The sequence below is a fragment of the Achroia grisella genome, unplaced genomic scaffold (genome assembly GCF_030625045.1).
Source record: "Achroia grisella isolate CSIRO2021 unplaced genomic scaffold, CSIRO_AGI_Agris_v1 utg352, whole genome shotgun sequence".
Lineage (NCBI taxonomy): Eukaryota > Metazoa > Arthropoda > Insecta > Lepidoptera > Pyralidae > Achroia > Achroia grisella.
The window spans coordinates 591488-614467 of NW_026712812.1; the positions used below are offsets into that span (position 1 = coordinate 591488).

Below are 22980 nucleotides of genomic sequence, written 5' to 3' on the forward strand. Positions count from 1 at the left end.
CATATCCGTTACAGAAACATTGTTTAAAGCCGTCCTTCATTTTGATTTGTTTAGTCTTTTAAGTGGCACTCGGAAACTAAATTTAGCCAAGAAGGCCCTTAGCTATTACGAGCACACTATTTGAGTTTATGTAAATAAGTTTTGTTATGACTGTCTGACATCCGACCACGATTATAATGGAATCAAGTAGCATTCGAATTCGAATCTTATACCACAAAGATCTTATTCACAACGTTCGATTTCTAATTCCGTTATTGTTCAAGAACTTTTTGCTCGGTGTCGGTTACTCTTTTTACCGGACGCTGAGTGAAACTTTAGAGTTTTACAACTATTTTCACAAAATAACGTACAACACCTCTAGAGCTTGGTAAAAAGAAATCATTGACAACAGTGGTTATAAATTGTTTTTTGCTAATATTACGTTACGCATTGTGTACTTGAGAGTATTTTTTCTTTTATATTTTCTTTGCTTGTTAATTTTTAAATGGCCTTCAATTATTAGTATTTTTTTTTTAATTATGTAAATAAATACGTATTGAATCCAGTAATGCAGTTATGGTAAAGAACTGGTTTGTGTATAATTAAGTTAAAGAACACAATCTTGTAAACGATATAACAAAATAACAACTTAATGAAGAAAGGATGCATTAACAACTTCATTGGGGACAAATCCGTTTTTCACAAGCCAGGAAGCTACTAATCCGATAATTGTCGGAATTCCATTTAACGTCTCTTTCGGTACAGCCCAGAACAAAAGTAGAGTGCAATTGTACGTAATTGGTCGCCAACGATTAGCCACTTGAGTCCGGGGTCGAGTAGCTCAAGCGCAGTTCAAATATTATCCTGAAGAGGTATATTAAAAGCATTATTTGCTTCTGTGTAGTTTGCAATCAACAAATACATATATAAATTTATCGATTTATTCTAATTGAGAGCAGAAAATATTTTCTCGTTATTATTTCTTATGTCTGCATTATTATTATCATTAGTTGACGCGACAACATTTTTGGAATTATCTGTATACAGAATTGATTATTCTGTCGCTAATTTTGTTACCTATATAATTTATTTATGTAGGACCGGATCCTACTATAAATACATACATTGGTACTACAATTATTCAAAGTAGTAACAAATAGTAAACATAAGTTCTATTAGTTCAAATCGCGATTATGATAAACGTTTTGATAATCGAATAATCTAAATATTTGGTATACGAAATAGAGGTGTTAAGGTCAAATATGTTGTTATTTAGGTAATATCGTATTTTTATAGTATTAGAAGTTCATTTTTTACATTATAAAAATTGTTGTAACACAATATTTGAATATTTATTTTAATAATATTTCACGTACCAGTGCGCCAGCTATATCTAAGCTTATACACTATAAATCAAATAGCTATGGAAATTTAGATTAATTTGTATTTTGTTCTAAAATATAAGCATAGAAGTTTCGTGTATACATCAATAGATTTGGCTTTATCGCGCTATTCGGTAATGGTAAACAAATTTTATTACGATGTAACTGCACAACTTGGACAAGTCACGGCATAGCTATGCTAAATGTTGGTCGTACACGCAAATATAACACTAAGCTCACTGTTGTAACTTTTGGGTCACACATAAATTTTGTTCACGAATTACGAATAAATCTATGTCAAATATGATTTAAAGAAGAAGAAAGTTAAAGTCTATTCCAATGGTTTTGCTTTAAGTTTCTTTTTATAATGGAAATTGTAATATTTCGGAAACCATTTACAGGCGAATTGTATAGATAAAAGAAATTAATAAGAAGATATCGGTACAAGCCAGGATCATCAATATCCGTACGAAATATATCTTTAACCAAATCATTTCTTCGTCAGGTATCCGCTAAATATTGGCCACTCGTTTAAAATGACGATAGATAGAGCTGGTCGTCCTCCTGCCCCACGTAGAGTTTCATCAACATACAGGAGTTATGATGAACTCGGAACGTTAGACCGCGCTAGACCTTTGCGACATCGTCATGGTGGTATAGAGGATTTGACTGGTATAGAAGAACGTAAAATGTACCGATACGAATTACAGAATTTAGACGACATCACAGTTATAAGCTCTGAAGAGATACAAAGGCCGAAAAGAAAAACCATTGAAGGTCTAGCAAGTGGGTTCAGAAGAACATTTTCGGTCCGAAGCAGAAGAGAGTCTGAAGGAATACCGTTAGACACTTTTAATGAGACGTGTGAAGAAAATTTCGCAACTGTTAGGGGTGCACCTTTTGGGAGACGGCGGTCGTTGTCAAGAGATAGAGGATCATCTCTGTTAGCTAGAAGTTCATCAGAAGGTGATGTGAGGATCCCTATTCCCCGTGCACCGCCCGCAGCTCCAACGCCACGTCTGCATCGCTGCCTTCGTGCACTCGGCGGCAGTTGGAAGAACCTTCTTTTATGTGAGTCCTCATTCTTCAAGACATGTGGTTTAATTGCTTCGTATTAACGTAACGTACACATGTAAATGCTAGTTTGCGGCAGTACTTAATTAACTCCATCTATTAACTAGTCTAAAAACACGAGCAACGCGTAAACATTACTCTTAACCTTTTGAAATCCGGTTACTCTTCTCATTATTCTGTTATTTAGAAGGCAGTTAACCGTTTACATCGCTTGCCCTGTCTGACTTAATTATTGGACCGACGGGTACAAATGACCAAGAGAAGCTTAGTTAGTTTAAACCAGTGATTAACCACAGAGCTTAACCGAATTAAACGCTTTCTTTTATGTAAATTAACCAATTGTTTGTACTGCGAAGGAGAATGGTGATTAATTAGGATTAGAGCATGACGCTGAATTTTTGTCGCTATTTAATTACTTTTTTTATATAATATAAGCACACTTCAATTGTAATTTCCACAATTTGTAATTATTGAATAATTAATATAAATGCCCAGTATCATTTAAAAATTATCGTTTAATTTCAGCCTTATACGATTGTAATATTTAAAGCGCTTAAAATCTACAGTTAATTCAATTGTAATTAATAGAGTAAACGAAACTGCTTATTATGGGTTGCTTATTACTACTTATTACTTCTCTAAACGATAAATTCTGCTATAGTAATAATATTTTTACATTTAATGGAAACAGCAACAGCTGTTTTTCGGTGATTTTGGAAAAAGCAAGATTGTTATGAAATATATTCTGAGATAACCTTGGCAATATCATGATATAAACATTAAGCAATATTGTTTTACCTTACTAAGTATAAAGGAATTTATGAATATGGCATTATATCTACGCCCCTGCATTATCGACACCTACTCGTACTGTGTAGGAAGCGAATACATGTAATATAACTTTGTATGTAGCTATTTTACTGACTATTATGATCTTATTACGTGTATTTATATGTAAATACATATTATTGTTCATAATTATGTAGAACAGCTCACTTCATACAAACAAGTTTCTATTGAAGCGCCTATGAAAACTGTTTACTACTACTTCCAAGTTTATAAGAGTATAATCATAGGTATGAATTAATAATTAACTTTATTTAATCAAAAATATAAAAAGACAAACATAACCGAAGTAAATCTTGTACTATAAGTACCTCTACTTCTATGTCCACATATTTCAGCCGCCGAGCAACCTGCTTTGTAAGATGTGTTGTATTTCGCTTGAAGATAAGCCATGACATCTAATTACACTGGAATGGCAACGGGTGCAAACGTTACCTATCGTTATATATACATGGTGTTGTTCGTATATATTGATACGGTGCCACTTACCATCAGGTAGGCCATCAGCTCGATATCATTCCAGTACATAAAAACCACCTTTGACTGCATAGCTCGTAATTGCATAAAAAGGTGTTGCTGCGTAGTCATTTGCTAGGTTACTACCTATTTTTAAACGTAACCCGCAATAGCATAAATTAGCCGTCTCGTAATTGCGTAGAAAGTCGTACAAGTGTGTAAGGTACTTGCATGTACTTACAAACGTGGTCGTATCAACCCTTCACTGCGAACAGTCGCATTAAGAAAATTGCCTTTTTAATTTTCCGGTACAGTGACGCGGCAGTGTTCTGCAATGTTACGTTTTAACTACAAAATAAGTTTATATTATATAAGTTCATATTATAAGAGTCAAGAGACCTTTGTACATTAAAGTGTGCAGAGTATGCGTTGTATAAAATAAACTAATAACTGTATTATTGAATTCTGTACCGGACTATATTGTTACATAACAGTGTTATTGCAATATCAATTAATGTGATTATAGAGATGGGCCTTTCTTAATGGAAACTTGTCTATTGAAATTTGTATATACAAAATTGAAAATATAATATTAATCGATAGATAGTTATAATATAAATGGATGAACAAGAAACCAAATTTTCCCTTATTTTTCAAAATACAACTTTTAAAAAAATGCGGCAGAGGACTGTTTTGCCACCCTACTGTTTTTTCCACCCCGAGGACAGTTTATATCAATGTTTATTTGAAGAAAAACACAGTATTAATTATTAATTGCAATTATATAAATTTTCTTCTTTATTTAATACTGTATCGCATATAGAAATTTTCATTTTCATGAATGTGTGCCATCACAAATTTGTCAATTCGCCTTCTTCCGTGTCTATGTATCAGCATATTCAGTGTTTCTTACTAGAAATTTAAATATCAAGATGATAGTGTAATTCTGTTTTAAACAGTACAACGTATTGTGGGTCTCCATTGTGGAATCCTGTGAGTTGTCCATGTTTTCACTTTCAGAGTCTGTGTAAATATCATCTACGTTATGTTTGGTCTTGTTTTTGTACTCTAATCTAAATTGAAATGCTGGCACTCGTCTTCACAAGTGCAACTTAAACTTTTCATTATGAGTTTCGCGGTATGGAGCTAATTAACTTCTTAATTTTCAGCCTTAACTTGAGTATTTTTATAGAGCCCTTAAAGTTTTTTAAATTAACTGTTTCATTTTGAATGTCGTCTGTTTGATCGTGAACAAGTTAATTGCGGAACATCTTCGTTCATACATGTCTCAAAACTAGTGACGACGACATCAGCGGTTCTCTTGCTCCAATGCCAAGTTTTTGACTATGAGCTTCTGGCGAATCACGCATTTGGGTAAGTTTAGTGTTAGGTGTGTCCACATTTTCCTTTGTCTTAGCTTTTTCTAAATAATTTCTTCCTATATTTCTCGGATTTTTTTCTGTAATACTCTAACTTTTTGTCTTTATATATCAGAACGCTTTCTCGCATTACTTGCATCACTTCGCGGAGTGGTCATATGGTATTTTCTCGTACAAAATTGTTTGTAATTTCTTTCAAAGCTTTTTTTTTGCTTGCGCGATAGATAGCACAGTGCTTTCTCTATTCTTTAGTCACAGCTTTGTGTTTACGTCGACTCATATCATAAACTGACTTTCTTGTACCTTTTTCCCTCTTTTCATAACGAATACTTTTTCCTTATGGCTCTCTTTTTACTGGGTCATTTTTTAGCCGTTGATGTCTTAATGCAATGCTCTTCTATTTCTTCTTTGGTTTTAGGTTTCTTCTGTGGTGACATTGCGGCAATACTTAAACAATAAAACATACTTTCAATATATAAAAAAACAGTAATGGTTTAGTTACTAGGTACGTATTTTATTTTATATTATAATAATAGAAAAAACAGACCTGAATTAGCGGAACAGGCCAATGTAAATAAGGAAAATATTGGCAAGCAGTAGGTTAGTGCAGACTATAAAGACTATTAATAAAGTGTCAAATAAAACAGTCTTTGTTGTATTATAAATTTCCAGAGGACTGTTGTACAGAGGACTGTTATTTTTACGTAAAAATGTCATACCACGTATCAGTTTAAATATTACTTCACAACACAGAAACAGGTCTAAATTATCACTCTGAGCAATTTTTTTGTTAAATAAATATAATTATAACACATAAAACACTGTAAAATATACTTACCAGAGGAATGTTCACTCAACATTACAGAGACGTGGCTCCCACACAGACGCGAAGTTGTCACTGCGCAAAATCTTGGAGACTTGTTCAGCATGACGACCGAAAATAACTGTTAATGTTCCATTTCGAAATATACCCATAATAGTGTTTAATATTTTTGTGGCGCGATATTCAAATTGTGACAGTGGACTGTTCACAAATGTATCGGACAAAATTCGAACACTAGCTTTTAGTAAAAAAAAATCTCTAAAATTATCATTGTTTTATGTTCACATGCATTCAATATTCTTTATGTTCATAGACTTATAAGATTTTACATTTTTAAATACAACTAATAAAAACCGAACCGAATCATACTCGATCCGGAATTAGGACATAACAGAGGACTGTTTTTAGTGACTTTGACAATTTTATAAAATAATTATGATTTTAAATATTGATTAAGCTTGGCTCCTTAAATAACAGGTTATATATTATGTGTTTTAATAAATAAAACTATGCATTAATGAAGGCAAAGTAAAAAAAAATGCTTGGACCATGATTTTCCTGTTAGTGGAGAAAGGCCCATATACAATTTTAAGTAATGGATAAACAAAATACAATTTTATGGCAGTTTTGACTACGCCCGACTGCTCATAACTTAGTGAGTTTTATATGTACTTGTATTAACATAATAGCCTATGTCACCCTGGAATAATGTATCTTTTAAACAGTTTATGCTAAAGGTCTGTCAAGTATTTTATGAGTTTATCCATAACAAATCTTATTAATATTATAAACGTGAAAGTTTGTGAGTATGCGTGAATGTTTGTTACTCTTTCACACAAAAACTACTGAACGGATTTTGATGAAACATTACAATAATATAGACTATATATCAGAATAACATATAGGCTATAAATTTAATGCGGGCGAAACCGCGGGCACAGGTAGTATAGAATAACAATATTATACCTCAGTGTAGATATGTGTGATTGTGACTTTTTATTCATTTATTTAATACATTATTATTATGTATATTTATAAACCCTTCAGTAGAAATGAAAAGTCTTTGTTGTTCCACTTTTGCTAATTAAAGGATTCCAGCCCCCACGTCACTTCTAGCCGCGGTACAGTAGCGAAAATAATATGTCTAATATTGAAGGGGAGGGAGTTTTGCGGCTTGTCAGCGACTATTCAGTATTCATTGCTGACGATGGGATGACAGTAGCTTCTGTCTTTTAGCAAAATTGCTTTTGTTAATATACATAATATATTTCTGTCGCTTAGCATTAGAATAATTTGATATTATTCTTACTGTACGAAACGAATTTTATGTATACTTTGCATTATATTATGACTTTTATGACCGACGGAATGCAAATTATGTTTTATGTATGCGTGCGACTACTCGGTGTGTTTTACATAAAAAATCTTTAAAATGACTTTAAAATTAGATTAAAGTCTATTATTCATAATGAATGTGTGTATTAAGAAGATATTAAATATGTAATATGAATTTTATTACCACCTATAAACATCTAGGATAGAGATATTGGTTTGTTTTTAAACTAAAATATGCTACAAATCAACCAGTAATCTATTAAAAACATATTGGTATGAAATAGATTGTAGTTCAATAGTTAAAACAAAGTTATAAGACATTTGTTGTTTTTATGAATAAGAGAGTGGGTTTTCATTTAGACTTTAAGTGTAGGTACACTTAAACATAATGTCCTTCTCTACAATTAGATACGATAATAGGGAGGTACCGAATTGATATTTCGCCGTTTGAGTTATATCATTATTTGACCTTTTGAGTCGATTTTACATCATTTTTGTTACTTAGTTTTGTGAAACAAAATATTAATTTTCTTTATGAACGCAGTGGCAAACCAGTAGCATAACTGTTTTTAACAATAAATATTATTTGTTATAGACTATACGAGAGAACAAAACGGTAATCTGTTTTCATCTGGCGGGTCATGTAACCCGCCTCACGTAGACGGTTATCTGCTAGGAGCACGTACGACCGCGATATGATATTTGCAGTGTTACGTTTGTGATACAAACTTTTTGTTATCATAAAATTAAAATTAGTGTCAACATTTAAAGAGCATGATGGGAGATGGTGGAAAGTGGCAAGAGCTCCACCGACTAGAGCTCTTAAAGTATGAATGAAAAAAAGGATAATTTATAATTGTTGTGAATGAGACAGTACGAGACTGATAGTTATTTTCACGTCATATATGGTTGAGTTATTATAATATTATGAAGGCAATGAAACTCTTTGCTACATACAACCACGCTGTAGTATATATTCCTAGTAGTGGTATATCTGAAACTAATATAAATTTTCAAAACCAGAATATATAATTTCCTAAGAAGCCAACACAGGCCTCTGGTGTTGCAGATGCAAGAGCAAACACTTACCAGCAAGTGAAGGTTAATTTGCTACCCACTTATAAGAAATTCCTGTTCAACAGAAAATTTCGACAGCCTAATCAGAATATAAAAAATAATAAAATTTCGTCCTAATTACTATTCCTAATTTTGTGCGACTGTTTTATCCGTTAAATGGTCAAGGAGGAATAAACAAATTCACTTTCAGATTAATAATATTAATAAGTACGAAACGTAATACATATGTTAAGATTGTTATTAATATACCGAATTGTTATAACAATTCGGTATATGTATGTTATTATTTATTGCTATTATGGTGATTATAGTTTTCACTATTACCCCACTTTCCACTAAGTGGGCCGACAGCCTGTTTACAACCTCCAGCTTGGAGGTTGTAAACCTCCAGTTAGCTTTTGTCCTATAAATTTTGGAAAACAATTACCTAATTGTTATTCATGGTTGAATCTCCGCAACTTCCTTTCCTCAAAATGTTTTTTTCCTTCTAAAAAATGACTGTCAAATTAATAAGTAAATATTTTGAATGTTTTAATTTTTTTTTTCGGAAAGACATTTTGTAAGAAGAGGTATGTGTGGGTGTCACTTGTATTTTTAACGCTGTTTGAAGAGTGAAATTATTGGGGCGAAATCTTAACACCATAGGACCCAATATCCACAGGAGTGACAACGTATTAAAGACCGTATTACGACTGTAATTACGTAACGTTTATATTTTACGATCGTTACCACTTTTCTAAAATAATAGGGATAATATTGAACAAATTAGTTGTGGGAGAGATGACTATTTGGCGATGCTGTAATTCTTTAATAATGTAATTAAGCATAATTACAAAATGTTTAATTAAATAAAATTACAAATGTAGCAATTTATTGTCAAATTTTACGTTAATCGTTACGTTAAAGATCTAAATCTTACTGTTCAGAAACACGTCGTCAATAACCTAATTTCCCTTTGTCAACAGTCGGGTAAGTAGAGGGATGACACAGTAAAATCTAATGTCAGAAATGTAAGGACTTGCCTACTTCAGTTAAGTACACCCTAAGTTTACGAGCTAAAGTTTTTACTACCTTATAAAACGTTCTACTGTGGTCGTGATAAGTTCACTACATGTTTTAGTATTACCTACATGCTTCTCCTCATTATCAGTACTTATTAATGGTTCATAATAACTTATTTTGATGTAAGAAGATTTTATATATAAAATAAGTTGAATAGCATATAAGCAAGCATGACCCAATTGAGGGAATATTGTAACCGTCGCTTATATACAGGAACATTACAAAGGAGATCACATCATTATGTGATACCCGTGGTACACCTCATGTTATGCCATTCCTAAGGACTCAGATATTAAGCTACTATAATTAATACCGTATTGTAATCGATATTGCATTGATTCATGTTAATAAAATATACTCTAAATGTAACTCAAAACGTGAAAAATGCCTACCAATAAACAAGAAATTTGTAATGATAATGAAACAATATAATATATGAAAAAAGATCGTACATTTTGTTATAATTTATTAGCGTTGCTTATGAACTACTTGTTGTCTTCGTCTTTAACAACTAAATTATAAAGAAGGTATTTTGTATATGAAAATATTAAACAATTTGCACTGTGCACGACGCACCTTTTTATACTTTTAATATATTTTAGCTTAACAATTTTTCTATTTTTCTTATAATAGGCGACCATCGTTTTCTTTATTAAACATATAATTAATATATACAGCCTTTACGCTAACGTACCACACGTTAAAACCATTACTTTCGAGACGAGTTATACAAAACTATACGTAAGTACCTGTCTTAACATTACAAAGAAATATAAATTGTAAATAGGACTTATAATATCATTACAGTAGTAATTTAAAAAGTCGCAATCTGGCATCCATTTATCATATATTACTACTACATTGACTACAGACGTTTAAATTAACGTAATAACATGATCTATTACCAGGCGACTCGGAAAATGTCAATTACAAAGCAATTTACTATAAATCGCGTATAATAACAGTAAATCACACGCTTGTTGTGTTAACGTACGTGGGTTTGGTGGCTATATGATGCATTGTTGTATCAGTGTGGAGAATTGTACTGATTATGTATTTACTTTCACAAATGTAGCTTCTTTATAACGATATATAGTTTTTTGCTTTTATTTTTATACAACTGACTACGATAACCCAGACCATTCATATAGCGCCATCTAGTCCCAAGCTAAGCAGCGCTTGTGTTATGTGTGCATTTGGTATGTAAATACATAATATAATAGAAAACACTTAGACCAATATAAATACTTATGAATACAAATGTTTCTATCGTGTGAAGTATAGAACGAGCGGTCTTCGAAATTAAGACGGTGTGTAAACTGCAAGACCACCGTGGCTGTCAAAAAATTGATACAGACGGTCTACCTCGTGCTTACCATCAAGTAGGCCGTCGTGGTAGTAGTTGCTACTAATAGGAAATTTTTGATAATAACTGTATAATGTTAGTTTTCGACATCGAATTATTCGCAAATATACCAAAACTTTCCTTTACACGAGGGCATATTATTTATTATTTGTATGTGTTTGTAAGCATATAGTTTGCATGTTTGCATACTGGTAGATCTGTGGTAAACAGCCTGTATTATTATAGATTTATCGTCTCATTACGTAAACTTAAATTGTACAGTTGTTTTAATGATAAGCAATTGTTAAGGGCGTCACCGAGACCCTATCCATAATGACAACCCAGACCACTGCCGCAGACCGTTTTATTGTTTCCAAAGATTTTATCGATTTATCCTACTTTTAAATCGATTCATATATTATGATTAATAAATGGATACACGACTGTATTGTTTCATATAAGCCTTCCTAATTGACACTTTGTATTATATCGATAATAATAAGTTTAATATCATTTATCATCGTATACGTTACGAAAGCTTTTGAAACGGTATCGATTAACTGTTCTTACTTCACTTAGCTGCTTTTATAAGTACATTACGTCGAAATTTTAACATCAATACCCATTCCTCGAGATTATCTTTGGCAATGTTATTTATGGTTCGTAAAACGAATGATTTCTCATTTATATCATTCACTGAAGGGATACAATGTTTTGTTGAGTTCTTTTGTGAGATTAAATTTAAGATATGTGCACAGTACCTACTTACATTATTTTACGAGTTAAACAATGTCTTCAATAATGATAACAACGTCATGTCTTATTAATTAGCTCTCCGGTTTGTACACCCGGAGTCATTTGATTGAATTTGGCCGACAACCAAAAAACTTTGTGTGTCAAATTATTTCTGACTGACGTTCCAGTGATGGAAACACTGATAACAAGCTAAAGAGACTACGGTGGAATCGCACTCCCTGGCACGTTACAGTCCTCAGCAAAATGTAGGCATGTCAAAATAAAGTCTAATAAGGTCCAAAAAAATAACTACAAGTATTAAGACATGAAACTCTATAATTTGTTTAGGTAATAATCTTAAGAGTTTCACAATAATCCTTACCATAAAATTAATTTTATACAAACCCAAGCTACTCAAAACTTGTTTATTATGGTATTAAAATTTCAGAACAATTCGCAATCTCTGGCACCATCGCATCTCACCAAGTATACAGTCTCCGAGTAAAAAGTTGACAGCATTTTAATAAATACAGAACGGCTTTTGTCCATGGAAATCCCCCTCTTTTGTGATTTAGACGTTAGGCACAAAACAGCCGAGCCATTTATAAAAAGTTGAGCATTACGTTTTTCTCGGCACGACTGTCCCTCCTTCTACGGAGTGAGATTTGCGTTTAATAGATATGCTCTGTTCAGGCAGGCAACTCCTTACCTTATACGAACTGCTCGAAAGTTCGAATGTACGATAAGCTGGGTTTTATTGCTGTTTATTATAATTAATAAATAATTAATTTTGTTTATGGAGAATCTCTCATTTCTTATAAGTGCAAAATTGTAGTTTAATTAGCGAATCTTCTCTGCTTTGCTCCGGTGGACTGTAAATATTGTCTGTAACGGAGGTTGTCTGACTATATCCATGTTTACATAAACAAGTATAGTTATTTATATTTTATTACTAACATAGGATAAGTTATGTCATTAAGCTGTTACTAACAAAATGGATCATGTTGTCTGAAATAAAATTATTATTATTATTATACGAATAACTAATAATATTCTGCTCAAAAAATAAGCATGGCGATTCAAAAAAGGGACATTACCAGCGTCTTGGGAACGCTGCCTCGATGTACCGTGTTTGATAATAACGATTATTTGTAATAATTGCGTGTAATTATTTGTTCTCTTTAAATATATAGAACCTATAATAATGGAAGTTATACGGCCTTCTTATAGATATGAAATGCTTTTGCGTTGTTTAGAATATTAAAAAACTGTCGTTCTTGATAGTAGTGGGAAAAAGCATGTATGAATAATTACTTCATAATTTTGATTTGTATAAAAACCACCTGGCTAGCTCACTAGTAGAAAATAATCTATTTTTGCTTCTGTCTTTTTATTATAGACTTACGCATATTCTGTGCAATATCCACGTAAAAAGGCCGTTAACTGCCTTTTTACGTGGATATTGCAGCAGACATTTTCGCACTTTGAATTTTAGTACAGATTTACATTACATATACAATATCTTATACCAAATAAACAACATTTCCACAATCAATATTAAACAAAGACAATCTCCACCCAATCCTTATACGACCACAAATAAAAATAATAAGAATATGTCCACAAAACAAATGTACGGCTATTTGTTTTACCAGCTTGAGGCAAATGGTACAAAAAACTACCCCATATAAATCGGCGAGGCGCGCCAGGTCGAATTCTCTCAGCTATTATTTGAAGGCACGCATGTGCCCTTTACAGACTACTTTCAATACCTTTCATTGTTCGTCCCTACACGCCTGAGACCTTTGTGTCTACCCTCCGGTCTAAGTTCCTTTGAACAAAACGACTTAAGTTCCTATTTAAGACGAAATTACTTGAGACTCTACGAAGTATGCTTCCCTAGGTTCCTTAAGATGTCCGACGTTCGAAATTTTTAACCATTTGTCCTGGGATTTAGTGAGACAGTAGCGCGGTAGTTTGTTATATTAATTCCAGGGTCAGTTCTTGATCGGGTCAATCGAAAATAGTTGTTCCGTAATGTACTTATCTTCAGATGTTCATTATATAGTTTCTCATATATAAAATCCTAACTTGAGCGCTATCAGTAATCATCAGTTTGTTCCCGTTCTGTATTTATTTATGACTGTATAAAATTAGTATGATACAGTAATGTCCTTAAGAAACGCCTCTGTAAAATATCATAGTGCAAAGCATATTAACAATAACATGTTAACCTTAAAAAATATTTCCAACAACCACATCTATACTGCCAGAGCCGGTATAAATAATTGTATAATGAAGTATAAACATTTTTGTAAAGTATTCTTGTACCTTTTTACTGTCTTATTATCTTCAGAGTAATAATTAAAACCAAAACAATGACTCTAACATTCATTTTGTGCGCTCAAGCTTTCCAAATATTTGATTTACTAGTCTTTACTTCCCAAAGCACTGCTTTGTTTCTATTTCACTAGCTATTCAGAGACCTAAGAATATATGCATAAAGTTCAATTTTGCGGGAATACATAAATACGGCTATTAAGTGGAATTAGTCGAAGTTTCGCGACACACGTGTTTGTGAATACAATGGATTAGGGATTTCACGATTGTATAGGAAATTTGATCTATTGAGGGATAAGGGAGGGTCAGAAAGAGACGGCATCATACAATTTTCAGTAAGAGAGATAAGGACATTTAGTATTGATGTTATACCGAGCCCGAGATTTTTGCTATATACATAGTTTAATTTATTCTCATTGTTTGTGGTGACATTGTATTCGTATCTTTTAAAATTGTATTTTTATAATTCAATATTGTGCTCTGTTATATATTGTATTTATTAGTATCACACATTAAAAAGTGTTTGATTAATTTTAATTCATTTGTTACAGGTAAGTACTTTCCTGCATTCGAAATTCGAATTCCAAGAATTGTACTATTCCAAATGGAATTCCTGGAAATCACATGAGTGAGTGACGAATGAAATATTTAATAAATTCGTTAGCATCCATTGCTATTATATTTTAGAGAACTTTGAATGAATTTTTTAGGAATTAAAAAACTAGGTTCCGGGCCTTCTAATGCCTCAATGAAACAGTAATTAGCCAGAAAGTCAAAGATTTTTATGCTTACATAACTTTAAAAACCTTGCTTGAAATAACTACTTACTATTACAAAGATTTATATTTGTATTTAAAAATATTGTCTCAAGAGTAAACTTTAATAGTTCATATTTATTATATTAAATATTGCCAACACAATAAATAGTTGGCGATGTATAATCGCATTGTGTATTAAGGAAAATGATCTGATTGTCATGAAACCGATATGTCTTATACGTACACATTAAATATTGCAAACAATTGAAGGTACCAACCAAAGTCACTCCAAATTGCAGTAGATATCGTATAACATACACCAAGAATTCACACAAATTGGGAATCTACGTTGTACACATTTCTTTTTTCTTTAACATTTTTAATCTGATATAAAACGTGAAAAGAGCAAATAGTTCGGATTTCAAGTTCTCGATCTTTGATTATACGTCTAGTTCCTCAATTCGACAAGTTCGAAAGCATCAATCAATCCACCTGTCGACTAGATTCCATTCTCCAGATTTGGGTCGGCATCACCGGCTATCAACACCGTCAGGTCTCGAACGCCCGACCCCCAGATGTAATCAGTATAATTATTGTAAATACACATTCGGTTTGTTTATGGTAGATATAGGTGCCTGATAGAACTTTGGTTGCGGCATATGCAACAAGCGAAGGCGATTCTGTATTTTAAGCCACTTTGTAGTAATGTCCCTGTTTTGTATTTGTACTACATTATAAAAGTATGTTTGTCTATATGTATATTTTTTTTGAAATTGAAATATATTGAAATATATCCTATGTTGGTCTCCACGTTTCAATATATATACACATTAAATTTCATTAACATCTGTTAAGTCGTTTAGTCTGGAATAGGTAATATACAGATAGACGGATACTTTCGAATTAATAATATTGTAATTAGTATGAATATATTGATCTAAAATTATCATTATATTAATACAGATTAGAAAAATTATTAGGTATAATCTACATAGATAAACGAATTTATATTTGGCATTGTATCCAACCTTCCATTAGCGGCCTATTGGTAGCCTCAATAGTTTAGCGGTTGAGTACATGACCTTACTTTCGATGGTCGCGGTTCAAATCCAGACACGATGCAAACATTTTGTGTTCATGAGTATGATTGTTTATGTTGTTCTAGGTGTTTTCTGTGAATATGTAAAAAAATGTTAGTGCTAAGCGGTACTAGATAACTGATACAAATACGTACGTATTTGTTTCAGTTTTAGTTTAGTTTAAGATACATAGAAAACACCCAGACCGATGTAAACAATAGTAGTCATTATTACAATTTGTAGCGTGCAAATTTTTGAACCTGCGACCATCAGAATTAAGGCGGTGTGCTAAACTGCTAGACCATCGACGCCGTCAAGTATTTACACACACATTTAAGAATTGTTATAACATGTATGGTAGATATATAGATAGTGTTTTGGCTTAGGATAAATCTTAAGCAATAGCGTCAAGCTGTTTCAATTAAAATAATAGTAGAAAGTTAATTTAGTAGTCTATGAAATCTTGTCCAAATTGTATTAAAAAAATTGTATATTTTTTAAAATAAAAAAATAAATTGAATTATTCTTTAAAAAAATCAACATGTGATTAATATAAAAATCTATTTAGGAAGTAACAAAATAGACATAAAATATTAATATTAATAATGACATATTTTTATCTAGTGAAAAAGATAGTGATTGAAAGAAAAATCAATTCACAGCTTTATATACAACAAAAATAAACTTTATGCCAGCGCAACAACCACTATTTTCCTTCACGAATCCACCAAACTGTAAACATTTACATCAGTTCACACTATTTGTTATTACTAAATTAATGTTGTTTCTGTTTTTGCACGTCGTTCATGAGTTAAACTACTGCATTTAAGCACTAAACGGGCGTTATATGCCCCTTCAATGATGAGATTGCAAGATATCGTCAAGATAAACTCGTCTCTGTTTACATTGACGGTTTTGTTTAAGTTATTCATTATAAACGGGGTTTATTTATTTACTTATGGAACTTTGCATAAAGTCATCTGCTTATGTACATCTATCTTAACTAGTAATGCAGCTTGTTTTGGAAGTTGTTTCGTTTTAAGGGTTAGATATGGCACTATAAGTTTATGGTTAACACCTCGAGTGAAACTTTGGAACTACAACTGTAACAAAAACTAAAAAAAGTAATTGCAATAACAAACAAACTGACAACATATCATGACACCTCAATCCTGACTACACAATTGTTTACGAATAATGAGTATATAAATGACAAAAGTGCATGGATTGTCATGCACTGAATCCATTAAATGAAAATTGGGTTGTTCATGCACGGGATTTTCATTTAATGTTAGACACCTATATAAATGTACAATGTATATGAACTGAACTTTTTTAAAGGAATTCAGTTGAATTTCTTGCCAGTTATTCTCAATTGAATCTGTGTATTGAAATGAATAAGCGGCTAAAGGCTATTCATGTAGAACACATGAATAAATTATTTTTGGTTAGATTTGATTTGATTTCAACTCATGAGATATGGCATATAACCTGGCTTCATGTCATCAGATATGTCTACATTGCTTGTTATATATGCATAATGGTGGCGGCTGCCACTTACCAGCAGCTTGTTTACCATTCCAGTTACTTAAATGAAATTAAATTTTGTACAAAAGATGGGCTTAAAGCTTTTGTACATAATTTTAATTACCAGCGAACCAGTGAGATTGCGGAGATGCTCGAGGAGGTTCTGTTATAGTATATTCGTTGATAATTATAATTTATAGCTCTGAATAGAACTCCCATGAATTATATCATACTTAACATATTTGAAGGCTCATATTTTATCAACATAAAAATAGTATATCGTTATTTTTAATAGCGGCAACAAAATAAAGACGATGCTGTTATTATAGTTTATGTTTAATACCAGTAGTTAAGATTGATATAGCATTAAAGATACCTGATTTAATAAGTTACATGCATTTGACTATTTCAAAATATATTTATAATGTCTAATATTTTTGTGCCGCAATGTTTGTTACCAAAATATTGGCTTTACCGATTGTTATGATATGTTGTGTGAACATCCGTTAAACGTCTGAGAATAGATTAACATCTATTTTTCATACCCCTCAATGATATGGGTGAACCCTAAATACTTTTTTATTTTTTTGACAATTATTTTTATTTTTCATTTATTATGATTACGCATTGAAAAATACATATAACTTTAAATTATCATCCTTTTACGATCAACCCTTGTTTTTTAATAACGATTTTAATTTATATTATAAAATTCTATTATAAATTAATATTGTATGCTTTTTATTTTTGATGATAATGGATATTAATATAAAACCCAACCAATTTTAAATTTTTTCGTCTATTGCAAATTACATTATCACCTAGCAAATAACATAATACAATAACTTTATATATTTTAGACATCCTTATATTAATTACAGCTATGCGAATGCAGAGCAGTTTGTTAACAATGTGTATAAAATATTCTTAAATTATTTTATATGGCAATTGCAATCCTTAAAACCTAAGGATACCCTTTAAATTTTAATGTAGTAGGGTACCTACTAAATATTCTGTTTCCTAATAAAATTATTAATAAAGTTAATATTCTGTAACAAGTAAATAATAGCGATAGCACACACACTGGTATATTGGACTGGACACATTAACGTGTAAAAAGACTTAACTAATTGCTCCGCAACTAACAAAAGTTTATCCTCATCTTATTTTCTTGCACCCTAATGCTTTAGTAATTGAAGCCAATAATAAAAGAGAACATTTTCTGTTCGTAAGACATTCGTAATCTACTGAAACCACTGTGTTGTTATATGAAAAACGAAGAATGGATACAGCGAGAGAAAATATAGACGGTATATGAAGAAAACGGTATTAGCTTAATGATACTGAGTAACAAAACGCTTTACGTCAGTTTCATTAACGCCGTTTTATGGCGGTTTAGTCATTTTACTCTATTTTATGTCTGTATTTTGTATTTTAGTTATTTTTATTTAGTAAGTTTCTTTAAAAGATTTTATAAGAAAACTGTAATTATGATTTATAGCTTAATATCTTAAGATCTTATTAGAGGATATCTAGATATCTAGGAACCTATGGCAATAATTCTATTGAAATTATTTATTATATGGATTAATATTACTTTTTCTTTAATTTCTAATATCGAAGAAATGACATCAAGGATGAGTATAAAACCAGAACCGTAATGTTTTCATCCTTTGCGACAATTGTTTCTATGATACTTCATTTGTACGTCTTCTTCAGGCCGATAATGAAATAACCGTACATAGCTTTAAAAAAGTGTAAAAATAAGCATTCTACATTTTTATTATTTCATATGACAACTAACATTTAATAACATAAATCTATAATCAAAATATAAATAAATTATCAAGTTTTATAATCATCATTAGTTTGGAATAAAACAGTCATATCTTGAATTGACTTATATTTTAATTTCACTGAAACGAAGGTAAATACACATAACAGACTGATGTATTTGAAAGTAGTAATAGGTACATATGTTTGCATATCGCATAATACAAAACTGTAATAAATCAGAAATAGCATGTATTGAAAAATCGACTTTAAATATTTTATATTCAAAGTTTATTTTACGAAATTATAATTTTAGTGTTAATTTTAAGCGTGCAATATATTACTGTTAATAACATCAAATTTAATACGCTAATTAACGTCACCAGTGAGATTTGCACGCGATCATTTCTTAATTTAATATTATTTGTTATTTAAGTGCTATTAATATTACAACATCTCATTTGAACGTCAGTCGAATGTCAGAAATAAACGATTTTTCTTAATTTCACCAGATCCACGTCCAATTTCCTTATCTCCAGCAGCACCTTAATTACAGAATGAATGAGTTACCTTTTATGAAAACCCGACATCTGCGGGTAATTCTTGAGACATAAATTATGACCTGCCAAGGTGTCCATCACAATTGCTACTAACTTTATTATCATTTTTTCGTATATATTCAAGATTAACTATATTTAGTTTAGATATATATATATGTATATTTATAAAAAAAATATTTCGGAAATTTCATAAGTCAGATAACTTTTTATTGACACTAAATGCAATCAGACTTTTTTAGACGTGTGTATTTTGGACGGACGGACGACCCCCACCTGATGTGTAAGTGATAACAGTCGCTTATATACCCGCTTATGAACGTCAAGTTTTTACATTTACATTTTTTAGTTCCCTACTATCCAGTTCGGTATATAGATCCAATTGAGAATAACTGGCAAGAAACTTAATTGAATTACTTTTTTTTTAAAAGCCAGTTTATTTACAATGCATAGGTATTTATATAGGTGTCTATGTTCTATGTCTAACATTAAATGAAAATCCCGTATATAAAAACTATTGCCATGCACGTTCGTCATTCAAGTAATCGTTTAGTGATTAATAGGTCTTGCTCAGTAAATATGATTTAACAGATGTTTTGAATTTATTTAAAGGTAATTCCAATATATCCTTTGGTATCTTATTGTAAATTTTTATACCATAAGTTGCTTCATTCCAGAGAACTAAGATGTCATGCTTCTTATCCTCTAATATCACTTTTACTCTTCAATCTAAACACATTTTACAAAACAAGGTGCTTGTAACTGAAATAGGTGAGACTGATGTACTTCTGTAGGCGACTTTTTACAAAAGTCTGTCGCATAACCTTAATTATGTTTGTTTATAATTCTTTATTGTACCGATTATGTATAAAAGGAAACATATACTTAGAAAATAGATGGGTACAATAGCGGTCTTATCCCAAAAGAGGCATTTCTTCTAGTCAACCTTTTAATGACTGAGAGGAATTATGGAGTGGTGGATGCAGGTATAATAAATAATACAATAATATGATTTGCAGGTGAAATATTAGAAAGGAGCTTGTTAAATGCGTTGTGAACCTAAACGACCTCTCGTTGTCCAAACTTGGTAGCCGTGATATAATGCAAACGTGGATTGACTTGTGTCGGTATTCGACACAAGTCAATGTCGTGCCTTAAGTTACAGAAAAAAGCGATTTAATATTTTATATAATTAAATCTGATATAATAACTATAACTATAGTTTAATCTATAGTCGAATTATATAGTAGCTAATGATACCAAACATATTTAATAAAGACTCATCTGCAGTTCTATAATGAGACGAGTTATTTATTTCACTGGTTGTATTGTATACGTTTATTTTTTTATAATATGAGTATTAATGCGATTATTTTGAGTGGATATAAAATTAATGATTATGATAATCTTTGTCAAACGGCTAATTGCAAATAATAACAAATACAAAAACTGATGTATAGTAATCATTCTATAGACAACAGATAAATGGTTAAGTACCAATACTTCTCCTATTGGATAAACAACTAACTACTCAGGTAATCGCTGCCGCTTATAACTTTAGCGGTAACGCCAACTGAGTTTATGGTCATGAGAGGCGATCTCACTTTTATGTACTAAAATTACGTAACATAGACATTAAGTCCTTATTCTGCAGTAATTGTAGTCACTATCCAATTATACTACATTTCGGTTGATTAATCGCAGTAATTATTTCTTTTTAATATAATCACTCACTTTCAAGCTGATTTTTATTACATTTATTAAACAAATGTCCACTTAATACACTTTTTTTATAATTTCCAATTTTATTCTGCTTATCTTTATTATATTTACATATCATATAATAGTAAAATAATGATGAGGATAAAACTGTCTGTATGTCTTTTGTCTGAAAATATGTATCTGGGGCAATGAATAAATTTCGTAAAAAACTTCAACAGTTACAATTTTATTAATTCATTAAAGAATGAAATCGAATATTTCAGTAAGTAATGTATTAGTTAAGAAAATTGTAGGTAAAGTATTTTTTTTATTCCTTGTTAACGTTTGATCACCATAAACATACAACTGTTGTAGTTTTATTGTATATGTTTATAGGTAAAAAGAAAAACTGTAGAAAAAAGACTTGGATTGAAAAAAAGATTGGAGGAGATATATATTAGGAAAGTATAACAAAAAGAAGTATAAAAAAGTAATGTACAATCAATGAAGATTTTTCTATAGCTTTGGTTTTACCACATTTTTTACATGTAAAATAAAACTACAACAATAATAAAGCGCAGGCACTACTAGTTTATTTTGTAGCCTTCTTCAAATATAATTAAATACCAACACATCATTTATCCTATCACATTTATCTATGAGTACATAGCACTTGAGATGCCCACGTGCTATCGTTCCCTGTGTCAGTTAATTGATCAATCAATTCGTCGGACTTTTCAATCGAAGATCAATGACCCATACGATGTTTCGGGTTTATTTTTGTGCCGTGTTAGTATATATAAGGTTATCTATATGCTCATCATGGTATGGAACGGGGCGGGGGGGAAATTATGTTATATTATCTGCTATTGTCATTAAATAATTATTATATTTTTGTCGAGGTAGATTTAGTATCTAGTCGTATTCGTCGGTACTACTATGTTACCTTTTAGAGTCGTTAAGTAACGCTTTTTATATAAATAATCCATATGGATTATTTATAAGAAATCCTTACTAATGTTATAAATGCTAAAGTAACTCTGTCTGTATGTCTTGCTTTCATGCCGAAACCACTGAACTGATGTAAATGAAATTTGGGACACATTAACCCTGACAAAGGACATAGGCTAATTATACACATAGGACATAGGCTATTTAATGCAAAACAAGGGTTGCAAAGGGTTGTTATATGGAAGTATTTTTACGCGGACGAAGTCGCGGGCGCAGCTAGTACATAATATACCCGCCTTCGCTAAAGGTTTACGTCGGCGGGGCAGCAGTGGATGATGATAAAATGGGCAGGAAGTCAGGTCAGTTAGCCTATCTTAGCAAATGGCAATTTACCACGATGGTTTATAGCGGAAACCGCGTGGAAGTCAACCTGACTGATGGTACATTGTTAGCAATGGAATTATTAGTTCACATTACTAACAATCCGTTCCCCCCAGCTGCTTGTTTTGTAACTTGTATTTCAATTGAAGACTAGACATATGGCAGTTAACTTATGATGGTCCTTGTAAATAGTATCGCATAGTATCCACGAATCTCATATGATAATCCCATAGTGTAGTTAATATATATAGGTAAAGATCACCATTTTCCATCAGGTAGACTATCAGCCTGTTAGTCCCGTACCTTATCCATTTACATGCAAAAAACACTAATATGGGACTATTTAATCTTATCTTAACTTTAAACAAAATATTTAATAGTATAGTTTACGCTTTAGTCTATTTGAAAATCAAATAAGCA

The 22980-nt window shown here is 31.4% G+C and overlaps 1 protein-coding gene across 1 annotated transcript in view; it reads left to right on the top strand.

Annotated features, from left to right (window-relative positions):
* The window catches only part of LOC131843857 (caskin-2), a 137204-nt gene that overhangs the window by 15551 nt on the left and 98673 nt on the right, over positions 1-22980 (top strand). The window contains exon 2 of the mRNA XM_059192618.1: positions 1867-2432. Within this exon, the coding sequence (XP_059048601.1) occupies positions 1898-2432 (535 nt within the window). The 5' untranslated portion in view covers positions 1867-1897. The remainder of the gene's footprint in view (positions 1-1866; positions 2433-22980) is intronic.